The following is a 15,787-nucleotide window of genomic DNA, read 5'->3' on the forward strand; positions in this document are numbered from 1 at the left end:
AGCGCTCACTCAGCTGGGCAGATCTTTGGACTTTGACGTGGTCTGAGAGCCCATCGGATGGAGTGGAGTGAGCGAATACAGTGGACCTAACTTGCACACCTGGGCTGACCCAAAGAGTGCAGCCGTACTCGCCGATTACTCAGTCTTGATACTGAGGAGTTCTCAATAATACTTCATTGCAGAGTCCACGTCCTATGATCTCCGCATGTCGGACATTTGCCAGGAGAAAAAGATCCCTTGGGAAGTGGCACGAGAAGGATGAATGGATATGCCCCATCCAACACTCAGCCAAAACTTGGTGAATCCCGTCAAAACATTCCACTGAAAGCGGCATCAACATCAGCGTCCACAATTCATTGGATGTTGAATGCCCCCCGCCATCCGCCAATCAGGGCACTGTTCACGTAGTGGATATTATAGTGGATGCTCTGACGGTCCTCGGATCGCATACCCATAATCCCCAGCGAAGGGGTTCTGCAAGGTGACACCGCTCACTCACTTCACAACAGCAGTAGCAGGCCTGATCGGCACCGGAATTCCATATCTTTTTTTTTTCTTTGCAATCCTGTCCACCGCAGCAGAATGTGGCAAAGAGTATTTGCGAATCAATCCCCTTTTCAATTGCTTGAAGCTGGCGAGCCCGACTCCCGAGAACAGACAGACATACCGTCCATGACCCATGATATTGAGCCCCCTCGGAAGCCAAAAAGTACCAGTGCCACCCGATCAGACTCCCCTACCGAGTACAAGCATTGACGCTGCTTCACCGTGAGTCGAGGGCGCAACTCTACAGATGGATACAGATATGCTTTTCCCCCCCTGCCGCTTGCCACTGGGGTAAAAGGGTCTGGTGACATACATGTCTGAACTTTGTGGTATGTATCTATCTATCTACGTATGCATCTGTGACTCTAAGCTTGACTTGACCCCTTACTTAGTGCCCTTGGTCCTTGGTCCTTGCCTTGGAGGCGTTGAGTAAAAATGGTAAATGTCTCTTGAGGCCCCTTGCTTGCGTAAATCCCGACTCCCGACACCCGATATACTGTGTGAGAAACTCCCTACCAATTAAGCTTTCATAGCGCCCACGACGGCTACCAGCCAGCCGTCAGCCATGCCGTGGAAGAGCCGATGTTCCTGTTTTCCCGTTCACGGGGTACATGGTACCAAAGTAGAGAGGTCCACTCACGCATACATCACACACTACATAGCTGTCCATGTATATGCGATCTACGAGTACCACTCCGTAGGGATCATCTCCTGGAATCTGCATGTTTCCGGACATTGAAACCCCGCCCGATATCTTTGTTTTCTCCTGAGAAGAGAATGGATGAACAAGTCTAGCAAGGAGGAATGCGGGGGGTGGGTTGCCGTGTCGGTTAATCACCGTTAAGGTTTATGCAGGGTGTCGGAGATGGGACTCTATATCTTGGAATATGTGCCTTGTCACAGCATCATATCCAGCCATCCGAAGGTTCAAGCCACAAACTCCAAAAGTCCGTTCACCCCTGCGAAGGCCTGGGGCCCCTGCCGATCCCTACCCGCAAGCCACCTCGATTTGGTCCAGGGAGGCATCAATCCATGGGCCCAAAGGAGATGGAGCACTGTACACTTTGCACTGTACTGTCGAGATGTAGTTGATGGCTGGGTCTGCTTCTTCATCCCAGCCCGTCCAAAAAGGTATATAACTCATGTCCTCTCCCCAGCTCTGACATTCCATCTTCATCCTCTCCAACATTCATCAGAACAGCCTTCATCAGACAATTCAATCTTTTTCCAACCACACTCATTTATTCTTTTCGAAAAGCCCACGCTCATTTCGCAACTTTCCAACAAAACCAACAATGTATACTCTTATCCTCGTCACTCTTGCCGCCACTGGCGTTTTCGCCGGCGTTCCCATGAAGGCTCGCGGCATGGACAGCGGAAGCGAGTTGACTGTCGACCAAGCCGCCAACCAGTGCGGTAACGGCCAGGTCATCTCCTGCTGCAACACCAGCACCTCCAGCGGCGACGTTGGCGGCCTCCTCAGCGGCAGCTTGAACGGTCTCCTCGGTGGCAGCTGCAGCCCCATCCCGGTCAACGGTTAGTTTCCATCACTCTTTATAACGGGCAAACATGTACTGATGTTTCTTTCTCTAGTCCTTGGCGTCCAGGTCCCTCTCCAACAGGCCTGCGGTAACAACCAGGCTGCTTGCTGCACTGGCGACCAAACCGTAAGTCATCTCTGCCAGCAAGCCATTCACAACAGCCACCTAACATCGCTCAGGGTCTCGTCAACGTCCAGTGCACTCCCATCGGCCTTTAAGCGCCTGACACCAACGACGTGGTTCCCTTTCGACGACAGGGCCGCGATAAGCTCAAACATCACCAACGCCTGGAAGGAGGGGACTTGCTAAGAGGTTGAGTTTTGTCATTGTTTTATTTCTTGGAAGAAAACACATTTGCGGCTGGAAAAAGGTTGCGAAGTAAAAAAAGTTTGCTCTTGAAAAGTGTCAATTGTGTGTGCGCGCAACGAAAAAGTTTTTTTGTCCCCTGAGAAGAAAAAACTTTCCGGAGAGTCTGACTCTATTCTTCGACCTTCAGGTTGAGGGTATGGGAATGGATGGATGGTTGGATTGAGGGGCAATTACATTCTTTTGGAACCAGAAAACCCGACGGTATAGGTAGTCACTCCTTTTAGCAAAATCAACCTATTTTTCGTCAAACATACCTTCTCTCCATTTCTCTTCAATTTCAGTCTTCACTTGACAGAGCTTCAGTGTCTGGGTTGATGGTCTGAATGCAAGAAACTCTCCATATGTTGGCTGGTTGTGATGTAGCACTCAGAAGAAGGGGAGAGGAGAAAGGGACAAGGGATGCGAGAAAGTCGAGGTAAGGACAACATATAAAGTTAATGTTTCACACCCCCCGACACCTCCCGAATCTTGAATGGCAGCTTGGAGAAGGGGCGCTAGCCCCTTCAGGGACTGTGTCTTGAAAAAGCACTGGGTAATCAAGCAAGCCCCTTGCTTGTCCTGCTTTGTACCGAGTATAGGAGGAGAGGTTGGGGAGGTCAGAGCTAATAATGACATCATTCACTCCTCACTCACTCACTCCCTACTGTACTTGAATGTTTCGACCAGAGCCTTCATGATTACCTCTTGGGAAATCTCATCCCATCGCCGCAGAAAGGATCACGCAACCGACCAAGTCTCGGTCGCACACTAACAACAACGGCATCTCGCTTTAACAAGCACGACGAGGGACTTTGTTACCCATTGAGCTACCATCTAGACTACAAAGTGGAGCAGGAAAGCCTCGAGATACCTGGGTCTTGGTCCGGGGTAGCGTATTTTCTCGTTCGCTACTTCCAAAAAGGTATCTCCTCGTAGGGATAATATTCCGGTTTAGCTATAGCTGTGTCCAGCTTGGCTGCGTTCTATAGCCGGGGAGCTCTCTCTTTCTCTATGCGAGTTTTCCATCTTCGCTCCTATCTCTCTTTCTTTTCCATCTTCCAGCCCTTGGGAAACTAATGACTGCTGTCCTGGCCCAGCAGGATCGCTGTAGAGTCGCAGTAGATTCAGGGGTCGCGTTAAGGAAATGGTAATCCGAAATGTTGGGAACTCCCGGGACGTCGCAGTCCGAGCGCAAAACTGTCTTGTGTAATGGCCAGGAAAGAGGTTGAAGCAGGGGGTTGGGCAAATTCGATCGGGGTTTTGTTGACGCGGAAAAACATTAGTCCATTGCCCCTTCTGGCCATTCGATCAGCGCATAGTGAGGACCTTAAGATGCGCACCGGTGGTTCGCTCTCGATTGACGTTGTAACTCATGGGCAGTGTAAAGAGGCCTTGAAGGCAACACCCTGAGCTGCTACTACTGGCCTGCCAGAATGCGTTAATGACCATTACTGAACGTGTCGATGAATCTTAACTGTGGTCGAGTTGTAATCATCTGCCGCGACTAATCAGCTCCTCCCCCGAAAAGTGATGTAAAGGATAAACAGCAACGTGCGATACGTATAAAGCTAGAAGCCCGCTTCGCAAACACAATCATCTGTTCTCGCTGACTTAGTCTCGCCGTCAGTCAGGATGGTTCCCATTCCCGAACTGCCAACCGAGATCTTGGCTCAGATTGTACGGTATGCACACCTCAATGGAGATCTTCCAAACCTCAGGTTGAGCAATTCGCGGTCTTGGGCACTAGCAGATCGTCAAAGCCATCTCTTGCTCGATGACCTGTGCTCGAAATACGGAATCAGTGCGCGAGTTCGGGATCGTTACCTCACTCACAAGCAAGGAAATACATTCTTTTCGGGCATTCAGCAACCGGACATCATCCATATCATGGCCTTTGGCAATTTTCTGCGCATGACAGGGATTCTTGCTGCAGACTTGGATAGGGCAATGATACACCTAACCCGTACCGCCGTACCTACCTTGCGAGGTTGCGCTCGAGAACCTTTCGTGTTGTTTGAAATATTCAACCAGGTGTTAAACTCATCGTTGAGAGTGTCAAATTCAGCAACGGCGGATTTACTGGTCCCTTCACCTGATGCCGAGCAGCCTGTCTCAAAGCAGTTCTCAGAGGAATTTGTCCATTTCCTGAGACACGAACTCATGCTCGAGGAATTAGAAGGTATTATAGGCGCCATTAGCGTCTGCTCAATGCGACTCTGGAGTAGTGTCTTCTTGTTCAGGCCAAAGGATTCCAGCATCAGCAGCTTCGGCAGTCTCTCCGGGGCTTCATTCAACATCGATCAAGCAATCTTGACGGAGCATGTTATCTGGAAAGGTCCACTGTGGGCATCGCAGATATTGAAGAAGTATGGTCTTGCAGATGTGGCTTCAAGTAATCAAACCGAGGTGGATTTCGAAATAGACGACATTCTCGTCCGGAAGGGCATTTGGAGCGGTTCGCGCAGTGAAGGAGCTCGATTGGCCGCTAATGGAGTGGCCCGACTCCTGTGGAAAGAGAGACAGCAGAGGATCGAGGCACAGACAAGCGCTTCTGCGGAAAGGACAAGTATTACAGAACCATCAGTGTGGCGAAGATTCTCAGGAGAAATATAAACTGGTGACGAGCTAGAGGGGCAAGATGCATAAGTGTTTGGATGGTGGCGGCGTTCAGCCCTCTCAGCAGCTGTGACGCGGAGGGGTGGCAATGCAGGTCATATGCAGGAGAAGAACAGTTGATGAGCTGGCATCTGTTCAGTGGTTGCGGCTGATGGGATAGGGAGGAGGGCACGAGGGCAAAACGCACCATGCAGGGCGCAGGCAGAAGAGAGACGCGAGAAATTCAGGCACAGAGCCGTTATAGGGCTAGGGCGCGTCTAGCGTCTTGGCATTGTTTATTCCATCGGGCTCCACTGGCGTGACCAACGTAGTAATTCCCAATAATAATAATATTGACAAGGGGCAGCACGAAGGGGAAGCGAAGCGAGCTTCCAAGATCACCGCAACTTGGTTTCCCAGGTCTCTTTGTCTCTGTCACCCAGCGCAACGACAGCAAGGCGTACATGGGACACACGTCCTCTGCGCTACCAACAAATCAATCTTGGGATAACATCACCCCTTACAGTAATTACCTTCATCTATCGTACTCTATTTCTCTCACTTACAATCTCATGGCTGTCCTCGTATCTCAATTCTGCTGCACCGCTCTCGACGACCTAGCGCCCCTCGATGTCCCTCACCGACACCATGCCTGAGCCATTATCTTCCCTGTCGCCCGCCAAGCAGAACTCCAGATCCTCCCCTGTTAAGCTCGATTTTCTCCAGAAGCCTCTTCCAGAAGCTCTAAAATCTCCTAGCACCATGTCCACCACTACTCTCGCGCAGCCCGCCCTAATTGATACAACCAATATCTCTCTACCTCCCATGGACGATCCCATTCCATCCCCTACACTCTCTACTCAGCCTTCGAGTCCGAGAAAGACGTTGTCGCCGATCAAATACCGCCTACAAGACGAGCCGAAAGTCGACAGCTCTCCCCCCGGCTCTCCTGCTGAGCCTACTGTTCGCTTCAACGAAGGCCTCACGCGTGCGATCGACACGATGCAGCAGGACGCAGATGCGCAAGATAATTGTCTGGAAGAGTCAATGATACACCATACTCTTGATGATGGCATCGACATATCGACAGACTGCACCAAGGAGGAGGTGGATACAATGACCTTGACTCTAAGTCTGGATGACAAAACTATCCATGATGATACAATTGGGGATCTGAGCACCATCTCTGCGATCCCCACAGACCTGACCAGATTCGCAAATCTGAGAGACACGCCATCCCAATCCCGGCAGGAGCCTTGGTCGCCTTCAAAACAACTCAGGCCCTCTGTAATCACAGGGACACCCGGGACTGCTCAACGCCCCTTGCGCCTACTGTCGGCCACCAGGCGGAGCATTTCATCGAATGAGGAGGACGAAGCGACGCCTCGAAGAAGCACCTATTTCAACGACTCTCCAACGGATCTCTTGAATTTCACGGGACAAACAAACATTTTGATACCCCCTCCCGGCTCTGCACAACGGCCCATCAGGAGAAGTCCTTCTGGAAGGAAAGGGTTCCCAATCAAAGTCAACCCAAGTCCAGTACATCGGTCGCAAGCTTCCGTGGATCGCGAACGAGCCTCAGGCCGTTCTCCGCAAAAGCAGGACCAAGCTCATTTCGGAGACAAACCCATCCCTTCAACACCTGCTACCCAGAGACATAGCATGTATGGCGCAACAACCGGGCTAGGAATGGATCTATTGGATATCGACCTTGAACCGATGGCTACACCACGGTCAATTCCCACCATTACTCCCAGAGAGCTAGAGACCCTTCGGTCGGAACTGCAATCACGAATCTCCGGCCTTGAAGCGACCCTCTCCGGCAAGGAGGCAGAAGTGATGGCTCTGAAACGTGCCGTCACTGATGCGGAAGTGCGAGTTGGCAAGACGAGTGAGGAGCTCCGAAACGAGCGTGCTTCTCGGGAGGAGCTGGAACATGCAAAGGAAGAGTTGGAGCGCCGCAGTCGAGAGATGGAGGAAGTCCTTAGGGAGGTCAAACAGAACATCTTTCTCGAGGAACGGGAAAAGGAAAAGCTTCGAAAACAGGCCGAAGATGCGGAGCGAAGGTCGGAGGAGCACGAAGTACGGATCCTTGAACTTCAAGCTTCCCTCGACACTCTGCGGTCTGACCGCATCAGGTCTACTCCAAGCCCCGAGAAGCCCGGCGCCCCCGCAACGCCCGGCGTGAGCACCGACATTGATTTTGCCGTCAAGGACGCAACCGAAAAGGTCGCTCGCGAGCTACATGCATTATACAAGAGCAAACATGAGCGCAAAGTGGCAGACTTGAAGGTCAGCTATGAGAAAAGATGGATCAAGCAAGTCGAACAGCTTCGAATGGAGCTTAAGGCATCTCAAGAGGAAGTACTCAAGCTGCAAACAGAGAAAGAAGCAACCATGAGTGGCATTATTCCGGGCCAAAGCGAGGCCATGTCCAAGATGGAGGGGCAGATTGAAGAGCTCCGCCGGTGGAACGAGGAGACTAACGCTGAGAAGAAAATGCTCGAGGCCGAGGCAGCAGGGCTCCGTGGTCAAGTTGATTCGCTTACTGCTGAGACCGATTCACTTCGGAAAGAGATTGAACAAGAGAGGGTGGAGAAGGGCGAATTGGTTGCCCAGGTGGATCTCTTCCTGACAATGAGTGCCCAGCAAGAAGAACAACGCGTCATGCAACACCCACAACAGCCCGTCAGTCCACCTCGGAGTGAAGATGGCAACGGGCGACCAAATTCGGCGTCAGCATTAGCCAGCCCCAACAGATTTAAGAGCAGCACGAACGGCGGAGAGGCCAGGTCAGGTTTGCCAGGGCGGCCTCGGCCAGTAAGTATGCTGCAGAAGCCCACGGCTGGGAAATACTCGGGTATTCCAGCCCCTGGATCTGGCCTGAAGGCACCTTCAAGCAACAGCAAAGCTTCTGGATATGGAGGTCGCATTCTGGAGGGTATTGCTCGAATGGGTGCCGGCGGGAGATAACTGTCCTGGCTGGATTCTGTCTTTCACGGGGTGGTGCCACGAGACTGGCTCAACCTGGTAATTTTGGATACGACTAGCATGATTGATCCCTGGATGAACTTGATGACAACGGGGGTGGAGTGGCAACGGCGTTTTCCATTGCGAAGCATGTCAAGTGTTGAGCGATATTGTAGCAGCAAGCAAGAGTTTATTGTTAGGAAGACACAGCAAGGAGGGTGGAAGGAAGTACGGGGTAGTCTGTAGTACATGAAACCAATGGTGTAGTTCGATGTTCCGATCAAGGCGAAAGACCCGCCGCCCTAAGCCGAGAGCTTGTTTGCCAAGATATTCTACACCAAAAACAGAAAAGCTCAATATCTGCATCTTTTCCTGCTCTGTCTGCGTCCAGCTCCTCCTTCCCTACGGGACCGTATGTCGGGAAAAGCGGTGGCTATGGAAGGTTCTGGTTGATTGATCCCTTTTTTTTAAGATATCTCTGTTAGGCATATAATAAGTCAATCGAAGAGACACACCACATCTCGTACAAACGATGAGAGTTTAGCCAGCCGCTCCCTCCCCCTTCCGGCGTTTCAGCCAGCATCATTTCCCAACCCGAGACGCTGCACGATCTTGTTAGGACTTCAAGGTGATACATCCCACTACCATTCTCGACTCCTTCCTATAACAACGTAATCTCACCCAAGCGCCATTTTCCCACGGAACCGACGTCTGAGACTTGAAAAGTGGCTCAAAGCTCGATGGAGTGCCACGTGCTAACTCGATCAACCTGATCCGTAACATGGACAGCGCCCGGTATTCTCTATTCCGATCCCTAAAGTCTCCGCCTCCCGTTGTGCTGGCCTATGGCATTCATTGAGATGTGGTGGATGAAGCCATCGTGGTCAGACCTGTGCTCGGTCCTCGCTAAAATGCTGTTACGGCAGAGACCAACTTTCTTTAGAGGGGATGGTGCAGTGTCCCGGACATCTGAGGCACACCAGTGTTGGACGGAAGGAAGTTCATCGGAAGTTTGCAGGTAGGGAAACACCCATGCTCTGTGTATATATGCACCGTCTCCCTCTATTCCTGCTGTTCGGCTCTCCAGCCTGTTGATCCAGCTCGATCGTGCCCGTTCGTTCGCAACCTCACATTCTCTTTCTCTACTCTGTTCTTTCCCTTTCACATTCAATTCAACATCGTTCCTGGAGAACCGATCAGGTCTGTGGCCTACGCTGTATTACCAAACCAGATTCAACCCTCACGCTCTTTACGAGATTCACGATAGCATAAGCACATACCGACACAGCCGAAATGAAACCAGCCATTTGTCTTTCGATTCTCCTCGCTGCTGGATTTGATGTCGCAGCTGCCCGCCCAGCGAACCTGCACATGAAGCGGAGCCATGACCATGGAATGCAAACTCGATCTCCAATTTGGAATGCAAAACTTGGCCGACGTGAAGTGCCGCAAGAACACTCGCACGAGAAATTCCTTACCATTGTCAACCAATTCCTGAAGACAGACAACCCCGACAACATCGTGGATGCTGTATTTGGTCTCCTCGGCAATGCGGCCGCTTCTGCTGGACAGGGCGATATTTCCAACACAGATTGTCTTCAACAAGCCACTGCTGACAGGGCTTTCACCAATGCAAAAGCCGCTGGGGATGTCGACGGTATGACAGCTGCTTTGATTTATAGAGCTCTCGAACGCAATACCGGAGCTGTCGGACAGGCTTCTGTTCCCTGCACCGCAATCCAAGCTGTAAACCCGGAAATCGCGGCCATTTCGCAGCACCAGGATCCAGCCTCTGACAATGCTGCCACTGTTAATAAAGACATCGCTCTGGCACTCGCTGTTCAGATTGCCAACATCGGCGGTAACCCTCTTGATGCCCTGCAGTCCGGCACTTTTGCTCCCGGCACGCTCGGTGATCCGACTGCGAAGGGAAATAGTTGCGACGATCAAAACGACCCAGTCGGCTGTATCTTCACGCAGAATCTGCTTGTTGAGGATGCCACTGAAGATGAGGTCAACGCTGCTGTCGCTGCCTCGGCCACTGCTTCTGCAGGGACTGCCGCAGCTACTGACTCGGCGGCAGCAACAGAATGCACCGCGCCCCCTGCCGCAGAAGAAACTACCGCGGTGGCCTCTACAGTGGCTGCTGTCGCTGCCACAACGACGTCGGCTGCGGCGGTTGCTACTTCGACCAGTACCGCAAGTCAGACAATGAGCACTTCCACTTCAACCAGCAGTTCTTCCAGCCTGGATTTGGGTTCCTGTGCAGACCCAACCATCATCGTAAGTCGATCCTTTCATCTAAGACACTATCTCCGAGTTCCGGCGACGTCACCGACATGAGATACTGTTAATTTTACCGGCACATGCTTACAAAGCTTCACAGTTCGCTAATGGTCTCGACGGCCGCAAGGAGCCATCTTTTGAGCCCAACGACAAGACAACATTTACGCATGGTTCCGCACTCAACATCAAGGTCATCACGGACTTTATTTGTAAGTGATCTCTTGTTTCCTTTCCCCCAAGTTTACCACATAGTTTCTTTTGGTGTTTCGATGAGTTTGAGCCTTCACAGCTGACATGGATATTCTTGCAGGCCAGCAACTCGACGTCAAATGCAAAGCCTCCCAGCAAGCCCTAGACGCATGCAGTCAGGGTGCCACCGCCGCGCAAGGGCAAACTGGCCAAGCGGCCGCCGATGCATTCAACCAGGCACTCGGCTTCTAGCGATATTCCTCACACAGTTGATACACCAGCCAGAGCACAGGCGAATAGAGAATTGATTAACAAATATCCTCTGGTTGATGATCTTTGGTAGCGAACATCATCAAGTGAGGAAGGAGACATAGTCGTCAGCCACCATAGGTGGTGAAGATTTGCCGTTATGCCAGCGGTTGGTATTTCAGATAAATATATGCAACATATCGAGGAGAGACATTATATGCTTCTTGACACTTCGCTTGACACTTGTCTGCCAAAAGTAACTCGTGGATTTTTTTTTTCAGTCACCCTATTGAGCACGTGCCGCAACTAGAATTAAATTAATTGAGTAGAGTCAATATATCGTGTCTCAATCCCGCGTGTTAGGATCAATTAATGGGTGTCTGCACACTCCCGAGGCCATTTGGGAGTACGAGACAGTTGCATGCCCCCACCATGAAACGCGTCCGTACTGGCTTAGACCAGACTCGGCTTCCTCTGCTGAGGAGGCTCATCGGCCAGCTTGAGGACCTTGTCGACCATGGCCTCGCTGTACCCGAGGTAGTTGGCCGGGTTACACAAGCTGGCCAACTCCTGGCGCGTCATCTTCTTGCTGATCTCGTCGTGCTCGCACAGCAGGTCGAGCAGCGGCCTGTCCTCGAGCTGCGACTTGCGGCACAGGTCGTAGACGACGTCGTGGGCGTACTGGCGGCCGAGGGTCTTGCCCAGGCCCATCATGACGGCCTCGCTGACGATGCCGCCCTTGGAGAGGTCGAGGTTCTTCTTCATGGCGTCCTCGTGTACCTCGAGCCCGGCCACCAGCTCCGCCGTGTGCCGGAGCGTCGCGTGCGTCAGGGTCGACAGCTGCGGCAGCACGATCCACTCAATCTCCCAGGGCCCCGTGCTGCGCTCGTGGTCCTCCACCATGGCCTCGAACAGGCTGGCGCTCAGCTGCCGCACCGTCGACGACATGGCCGTGATGTACGCGCACGAGATGGGGTTCCTCTTTTGCGGCATCGTGCTGCTCGACCCCCTGTGCGGGGCGTACGGCTCCGACACCTCACCCACTTCGGTCTGCATCATCAGTTTGACGTCCAGCGCGAACTTGGCGCACGTGCTGGTCAGCATGGCACACAGGGAGCCAAAGTCGGCGATGCGGTCGCGTTCCGTGTGCCACGCAATCTCGGGCACTTTGAGATTCAGGTCTTTGGCCAGTTCGCGCTGGCATTCGAGACCGAGCAAGGGGAGGTCCTGCGTGGGCGGGAGCGTCGCCAAGGTTCCCGCCGCGCCGGAAAACTCCAACACCGTCAGCCTCGTCTCGACGTCCTTTAGTCGCTCGCGATGTCGGAGAAATGTCGCGAGGAGCCTGGCAAGCTTGAACCCAAAGGACATGGGGACTGCCTGCTGAAGATTCGACCGGGCGGCCATCGGGGTGGATTTATACTTGTCCGCCAGATACCGGAGTGAGGCGATGATGTCCTCGAGCGTCTTCTCGAAGAGGCTCATCGTGTCCCACAGCTGGATCACCGTCGCCGTGTCGGTCACGTCCTGCGTCGTCGCGCCCCAGTGCGCCCACTCCCCGAGCCCCGGCTCGATCGCATTGATGTGACTGACCAACTGCCTGACCAAGCCCAGCACCGGGTACCCAATCAGCTCGGTCTGCCGGCGGAGGTCGTGGAAGTCGACGTTCCGGATGTCCAGGCAGAACTTGATGATCTCGTCGGCGGCCCTCTGGGGGATGATGCCGAGTCGGGCCTGCGCCTTAGCCAGCGCGCCCTCGAACGCGAGATAGCACTGTGTGCGGGTCTTGTCGGACCAGATCGCGGCAGATTCCCGGGTGGAAAGGATGTTGCCGAAGATGAGGGAGTCTTGTACAGAGGTCATTGTGGAATTTGTACCATGTATTTGCCTATGGGAGACGGTCAGTTACGATGGTCAGGCAGACTTGAGGTTAATCACTAAAGACAACAAAACAAGGGCCTTGTGATACGAAAACTCTCGGTCGTGTAAGATGTACTGTTGACTTTCGGACCGCAAGTGAAGGCCTTGCATAATAATGATGTCGTTACTCAACAGAGACATAGGCCAATGATTTCTGTCCGGATCATGGACTCAGGCAATCCCGCTGGAAGTTGGAGGCTCTCGAGAATGCGGAGGTTGGGGTAAGTTGCCGGAGTCGGAGAATCAATGTTCCGTTGTCCCGAGGGGTTCGGCACGCAGGGACCGACCTGGCCGAGTACATATGTATAAGGAGGTCCCTCCAACTACATCATACCACTGCAGACTCCATCAGTCCCATCGAATCGTGTGGAACTTGGATTGTTCCTTCTTCCTTCTTATCCTTGCGCGGTTGCAAAGAGTCTTAGATGAGACAGGCTGTTCTTCAAGTAGTAGTTTTCAACCTCGCGCAAAGCCCACGACTCCTGCGCACGAAGCAGCTTCCCCTCAAGGTCTCTCACTCCGCAGCGCATAGCCTCAATCTTTTCGGGAACATCAGTCCCAGTTCAGTCGCTCTCCAACCGTTTGTCTTCAGGTGTTGCTTCAATATGGCCAGCTCCACACGCTCTTCCAAGCGCCAGAAAACCGGCGCCGAAATGGCAAGCGAGACGGGCGACTCGCTGCCCTACAAACTCATTTACTGGCCCAGCATTCCGGGTCGAGGCGAGCACATCCGCCTTGCCTTTGAAGCGACCGGCACACCATACATCGACGTCGCCAACCAAACTGATGCCGGCGTCAACGCGGTCATGGCTCAGATCAGCGACAAGAACATCGGAGACGACAACAACCCTCCTCCCTTGGCCCCACCGATTCTGCAACACGGCGACGACATCCTCCTGTCCCAGACACCCAATATTCTCGCCTACTTGGGCCCCAAGCTCGGTTTGGTGTCTGACGTCACCGCGGACAGCGTCGGACTGTACCACGTCAACGCACTCACGTTGACGGCACTGGACGGCCTGTCCAATGAACCACACGACGTCCACCACCCGATCGCCAGCTCAGCCTACTACGAGGAACAGAAAGAAGAGGCTCTCAAGAAGGCGGCCGACTATCGCGCCGTCCGCCTGCCCAAGTTCCTAGGGTATTTTGAGCGTGTCCTCTCCGGCCCCGCCTCGGGCGGAGGTGAGTGGCTGTACGGCGGCAAACTGACCTATGCGGACTTGGTCCTCTTCCAGACCGTCGACGGCGTGAGTTACGCCTTCCCCAAGCGTGTGGGCAAATTGAAGAGCAGTGGCAAGTACGACAAGGTGTTTGCCCTCTACGAACGGGTCAAGGCACTGGACAAGGTCAAGAGTTACTTGGAGAGTGATAGGCGACTGAAGTACAGTTTGGGGATTTACCGGCATTACCCCGAATTGGACGCCGAAGACTAGATGGACCGTCTGTCTCAACATCCCAGAGAGGGATGACAACCCAAAAAAAACAAAAACAAAGAAAAAAAAACGGGGGGGATGATCCTGGTTATGGACCGGGAAATCAGACCTGAATAAAGAAGAGTGAAGGAAGAAAAAACTAGAGATGCGACAAAAAAAACTAAGATCGAAATATATAGTATAGCATAGTATAGTATATACACACGTATACATCTATATCTCTCCAGTTCTACTTGTACTTGTACATCGATCGACACTTCCACGTATACTCCTAGAAGTGCAGAAGCGGCAAAAATATAGGAGAGTGGCTGCTTGGTCCCTACGAGGTTCGAACTCGCGACCTTGATACACCGTTAGCAACCTCATTTTTGCAGAATCGACTGAGCATCCAGGGAGTGACTCACCTTGGCGTTATTAGCACCACGATCTAACCAACTGATCTAAGGGACCATTTCTCTTTCAATTCCGTGTGTTGTCGCATGTTGTCGCAATGAGGTCTGAGAATCAGAACTGATAATCAAGACCTGATTGGTCAGTTGGTCGGTTAATTCGAAAATGCATTATATATCCCTAAAAAAAAGCCGTAAAAGTAGGTAGCGTAGGGTGTTAGTCATGCAATGTATGGGCCATGGGCCATGGGCGGGCACGAAGGGGGATGGATCCACGAGTACCACGTAAGGGAATGCATTTTGGTGGGTGGTGGGGTGGGTCATTCTGAGTCCGTGAGTCACTAGACATATATCCACCATGCTGTTCCGTGAGGAGTGGAAAAGTTGCAATCTGAAGGGTAGGTAGATATGATATCTCACTCTCTACGATAGTTGTTCATTGACGAGTCTGGCCAAAGCTACTATAAGATCCAATCCATCACTTCTGTTTGACATTTTCCTGCATCACCGCGGTGCCCTTGTCCTCGTGGTCTAGAATGACCTCCTCGACCGTCGACAGTCCCCCAGCCGGAGTTGCGCTTCGATCTTGTCAATTTCTCCAAACAGGCGATCAAGAAGTGACATTGTTCCAGAAGCAAAGCCAAGGCCTTCAAAGATGAGAATTCCGTAGACCGTCAGGACCCCAACGCCAGAGAGTTGACCGAGAGCAATGGTGGTCGTACCCTATGCAGACGGAGAATACCACTCGGCTTCGGATTTCGAGAGAGGAAACTTAGGCCCGTTAAGCAGCAAGACTAGTGCCGATGGTGGCAGTGCCAATTCCGGCCACGGTTCTGCCAACCACGATCATGGCGAAGTCCAAGGCGCTGGCTTGGAGGGCAACTCCACCCAGGAGGATAATGGTACCCAGAACAAAGCCCAGTCGACGTCTCTCATGCCAGATAAACCACCAAGAGACGAAGAAGTTGCCAATGACATTGCCCTAGCTGATCATACTAGCCACGACGCCTTCCCACCCACTGGACAGGTGGAGGTAATTGTCGAATTTTAGTCTGAGATGGTGATCGAGTAGATGCCTGAATCAAAGCCTTGGAAGATGTTGGCGATAGACACCGCGACGCAAATCCAGTGACTGTACCAATTACTTTTTGCCATTTTGATGCGTCGTGTGGCGCGTGTTGTTGTGGTCGGAGAAGGGGATACTGAGTTCTCAGAGACATGGATCCAGTCAGTACGATCACTTCAATTCATATGGTTCGCCCTCGATGGACGAGCCTGCGCTGCCTCCCGGTTCAACAAGCGAAAGTCGTCGATCTGG

General features: G+C 52.5%; 7 protein-coding genes and 1 non-coding gene across 8 annotated transcripts; 6 read left to right on the plus strand and 2 right to left on the minus strand.

The window, feature by feature from the left end:
• Positions 1–1,841: 1,841 nt before the first annotated feature.
• Z517_00899 (uncharacterized protein) lies at positions 1,842–2,305 on the plus strand (the record flags this gene model as incomplete). Its single annotated transcript, XM_013433862.1, has 3 exons — positions 1,842–2,082; positions 2,140–2,213; positions 2,267–2,305. 3 exons carry the CDS (start codon positions 1,842–1,844, stop codon positions 2,303–2,305), a joined length of 354 nt encoding a protein of 117 aa, XP_013289316.1.
• A 1,762-nt stretch (positions 2,306–4,067) lies between these two features.
• Positions 4,068–5,048, plus strand: Z517_00900 (uncharacterized protein; the record flags this gene model as incomplete). Its single annotated transcript, XM_013433863.1, has 1 exon — positions 4,068–5,048. One exon carries the CDS (start codon positions 4,068–4,070, stop codon positions 5,046–5,048), a length of 981 nt encoding a protein of 326 aa, XP_013289317.1.
• Positions 5,049–5,678: 630 nt separating this feature from the next.
• Positions 5,679–8,006, plus strand: Z517_00901 (uncharacterized protein; the record flags this gene model as incomplete). The annotated part of the gene is made up of 1 exon (XM_013433864.1): positions 5,679–8,006. The coding sequence occupies one exon, from the start codon at positions 5,679–5,681 to the stop codon at positions 8,004–8,006; it is 2,328 nt and encodes a 775-aa protein (XP_013289318.1).
• Positions 8,007–9,296: 1,290 nt separating this feature from the next.
• Z517_00902 (uncharacterized protein) lies at positions 9,297–10,730 on the plus strand (the record flags this gene model as incomplete). The annotated part of the gene is made up of 3 exons (XM_013433865.1): positions 9,297–10,286; positions 10,390–10,498; positions 10,600–10,730. 3 exons carry the CDS (start codon positions 9,297–9,299, stop codon positions 10,728–10,730), a joined length of 1,230 nt encoding a protein of 409 aa, XP_013289319.1.
• Positions 10,731–11,180: 450 nt separating this feature from the next.
• Positions 11,181–12,587, minus strand: Z517_00903 (3-carboxy-cis,cis-muconate cycloisomerase; the record flags this gene model as incomplete). The annotated part of the gene is made up of 1 exon (XM_013433866.1): positions 11,181–12,587. The coding sequence occupies one exon, from the start codon at positions 12,585–12,587 to the stop codon at positions 11,181–11,183; it is 1,407 nt and encodes a 468-aa protein (XP_013289320.1).
• A 662-nt stretch (positions 12,588–13,249) lies between these two features.
• Z517_00904 (uncharacterized protein) lies at positions 13,250–14,080 on the plus strand (the record flags this gene model as incomplete). The annotated part of the gene is made up of 1 exon (XM_013433867.1): positions 13,250–14,080. The coding sequence occupies one exon, from the start codon at positions 13,250–13,252 to the stop codon at positions 14,078–14,080; it is 831 nt and encodes a 276-aa protein (XP_013289321.1).
• Positions 14,081–14,393: 313 nt separating this feature from the next.
• Z517_00905 lies at positions 14,394–14,530 on the minus strand. The gene has a single exon. It is a non-coding gene; the product is annotated as a tRNA-Ile (tRNA).
• Positions 14,531–15,178: 648 nt separating this feature from the next.
• On the plus strand, positions 15,179–15,520 carry Z517_00906 (uncharacterized protein; the record flags this gene model as incomplete). Its single annotated transcript, XM_013433868.1, has 1 exon — positions 15,179–15,520. One exon carries the CDS (start codon positions 15,179–15,181, stop codon positions 15,518–15,520), a length of 342 nt encoding a protein of 113 aa, XP_013289322.1.
• Positions 15,521–15,787: the final 267 nt, after the last annotated feature.

The sequence above is a fragment of the Fonsecaea pedrosoi genome (assembly GCF_000835455.1).
Source record: "Fonsecaea pedrosoi CBS 271.37 unplaced genomic scaffold supercont1.1, whole genome shotgun sequence".
Taxonomy (NCBI): domain Eukaryota; kingdom Fungi; phylum Ascomycota; class Eurotiomycetes; order Chaetothyriales; family Herpotrichiellaceae; genus Fonsecaea; species Fonsecaea pedrosoi.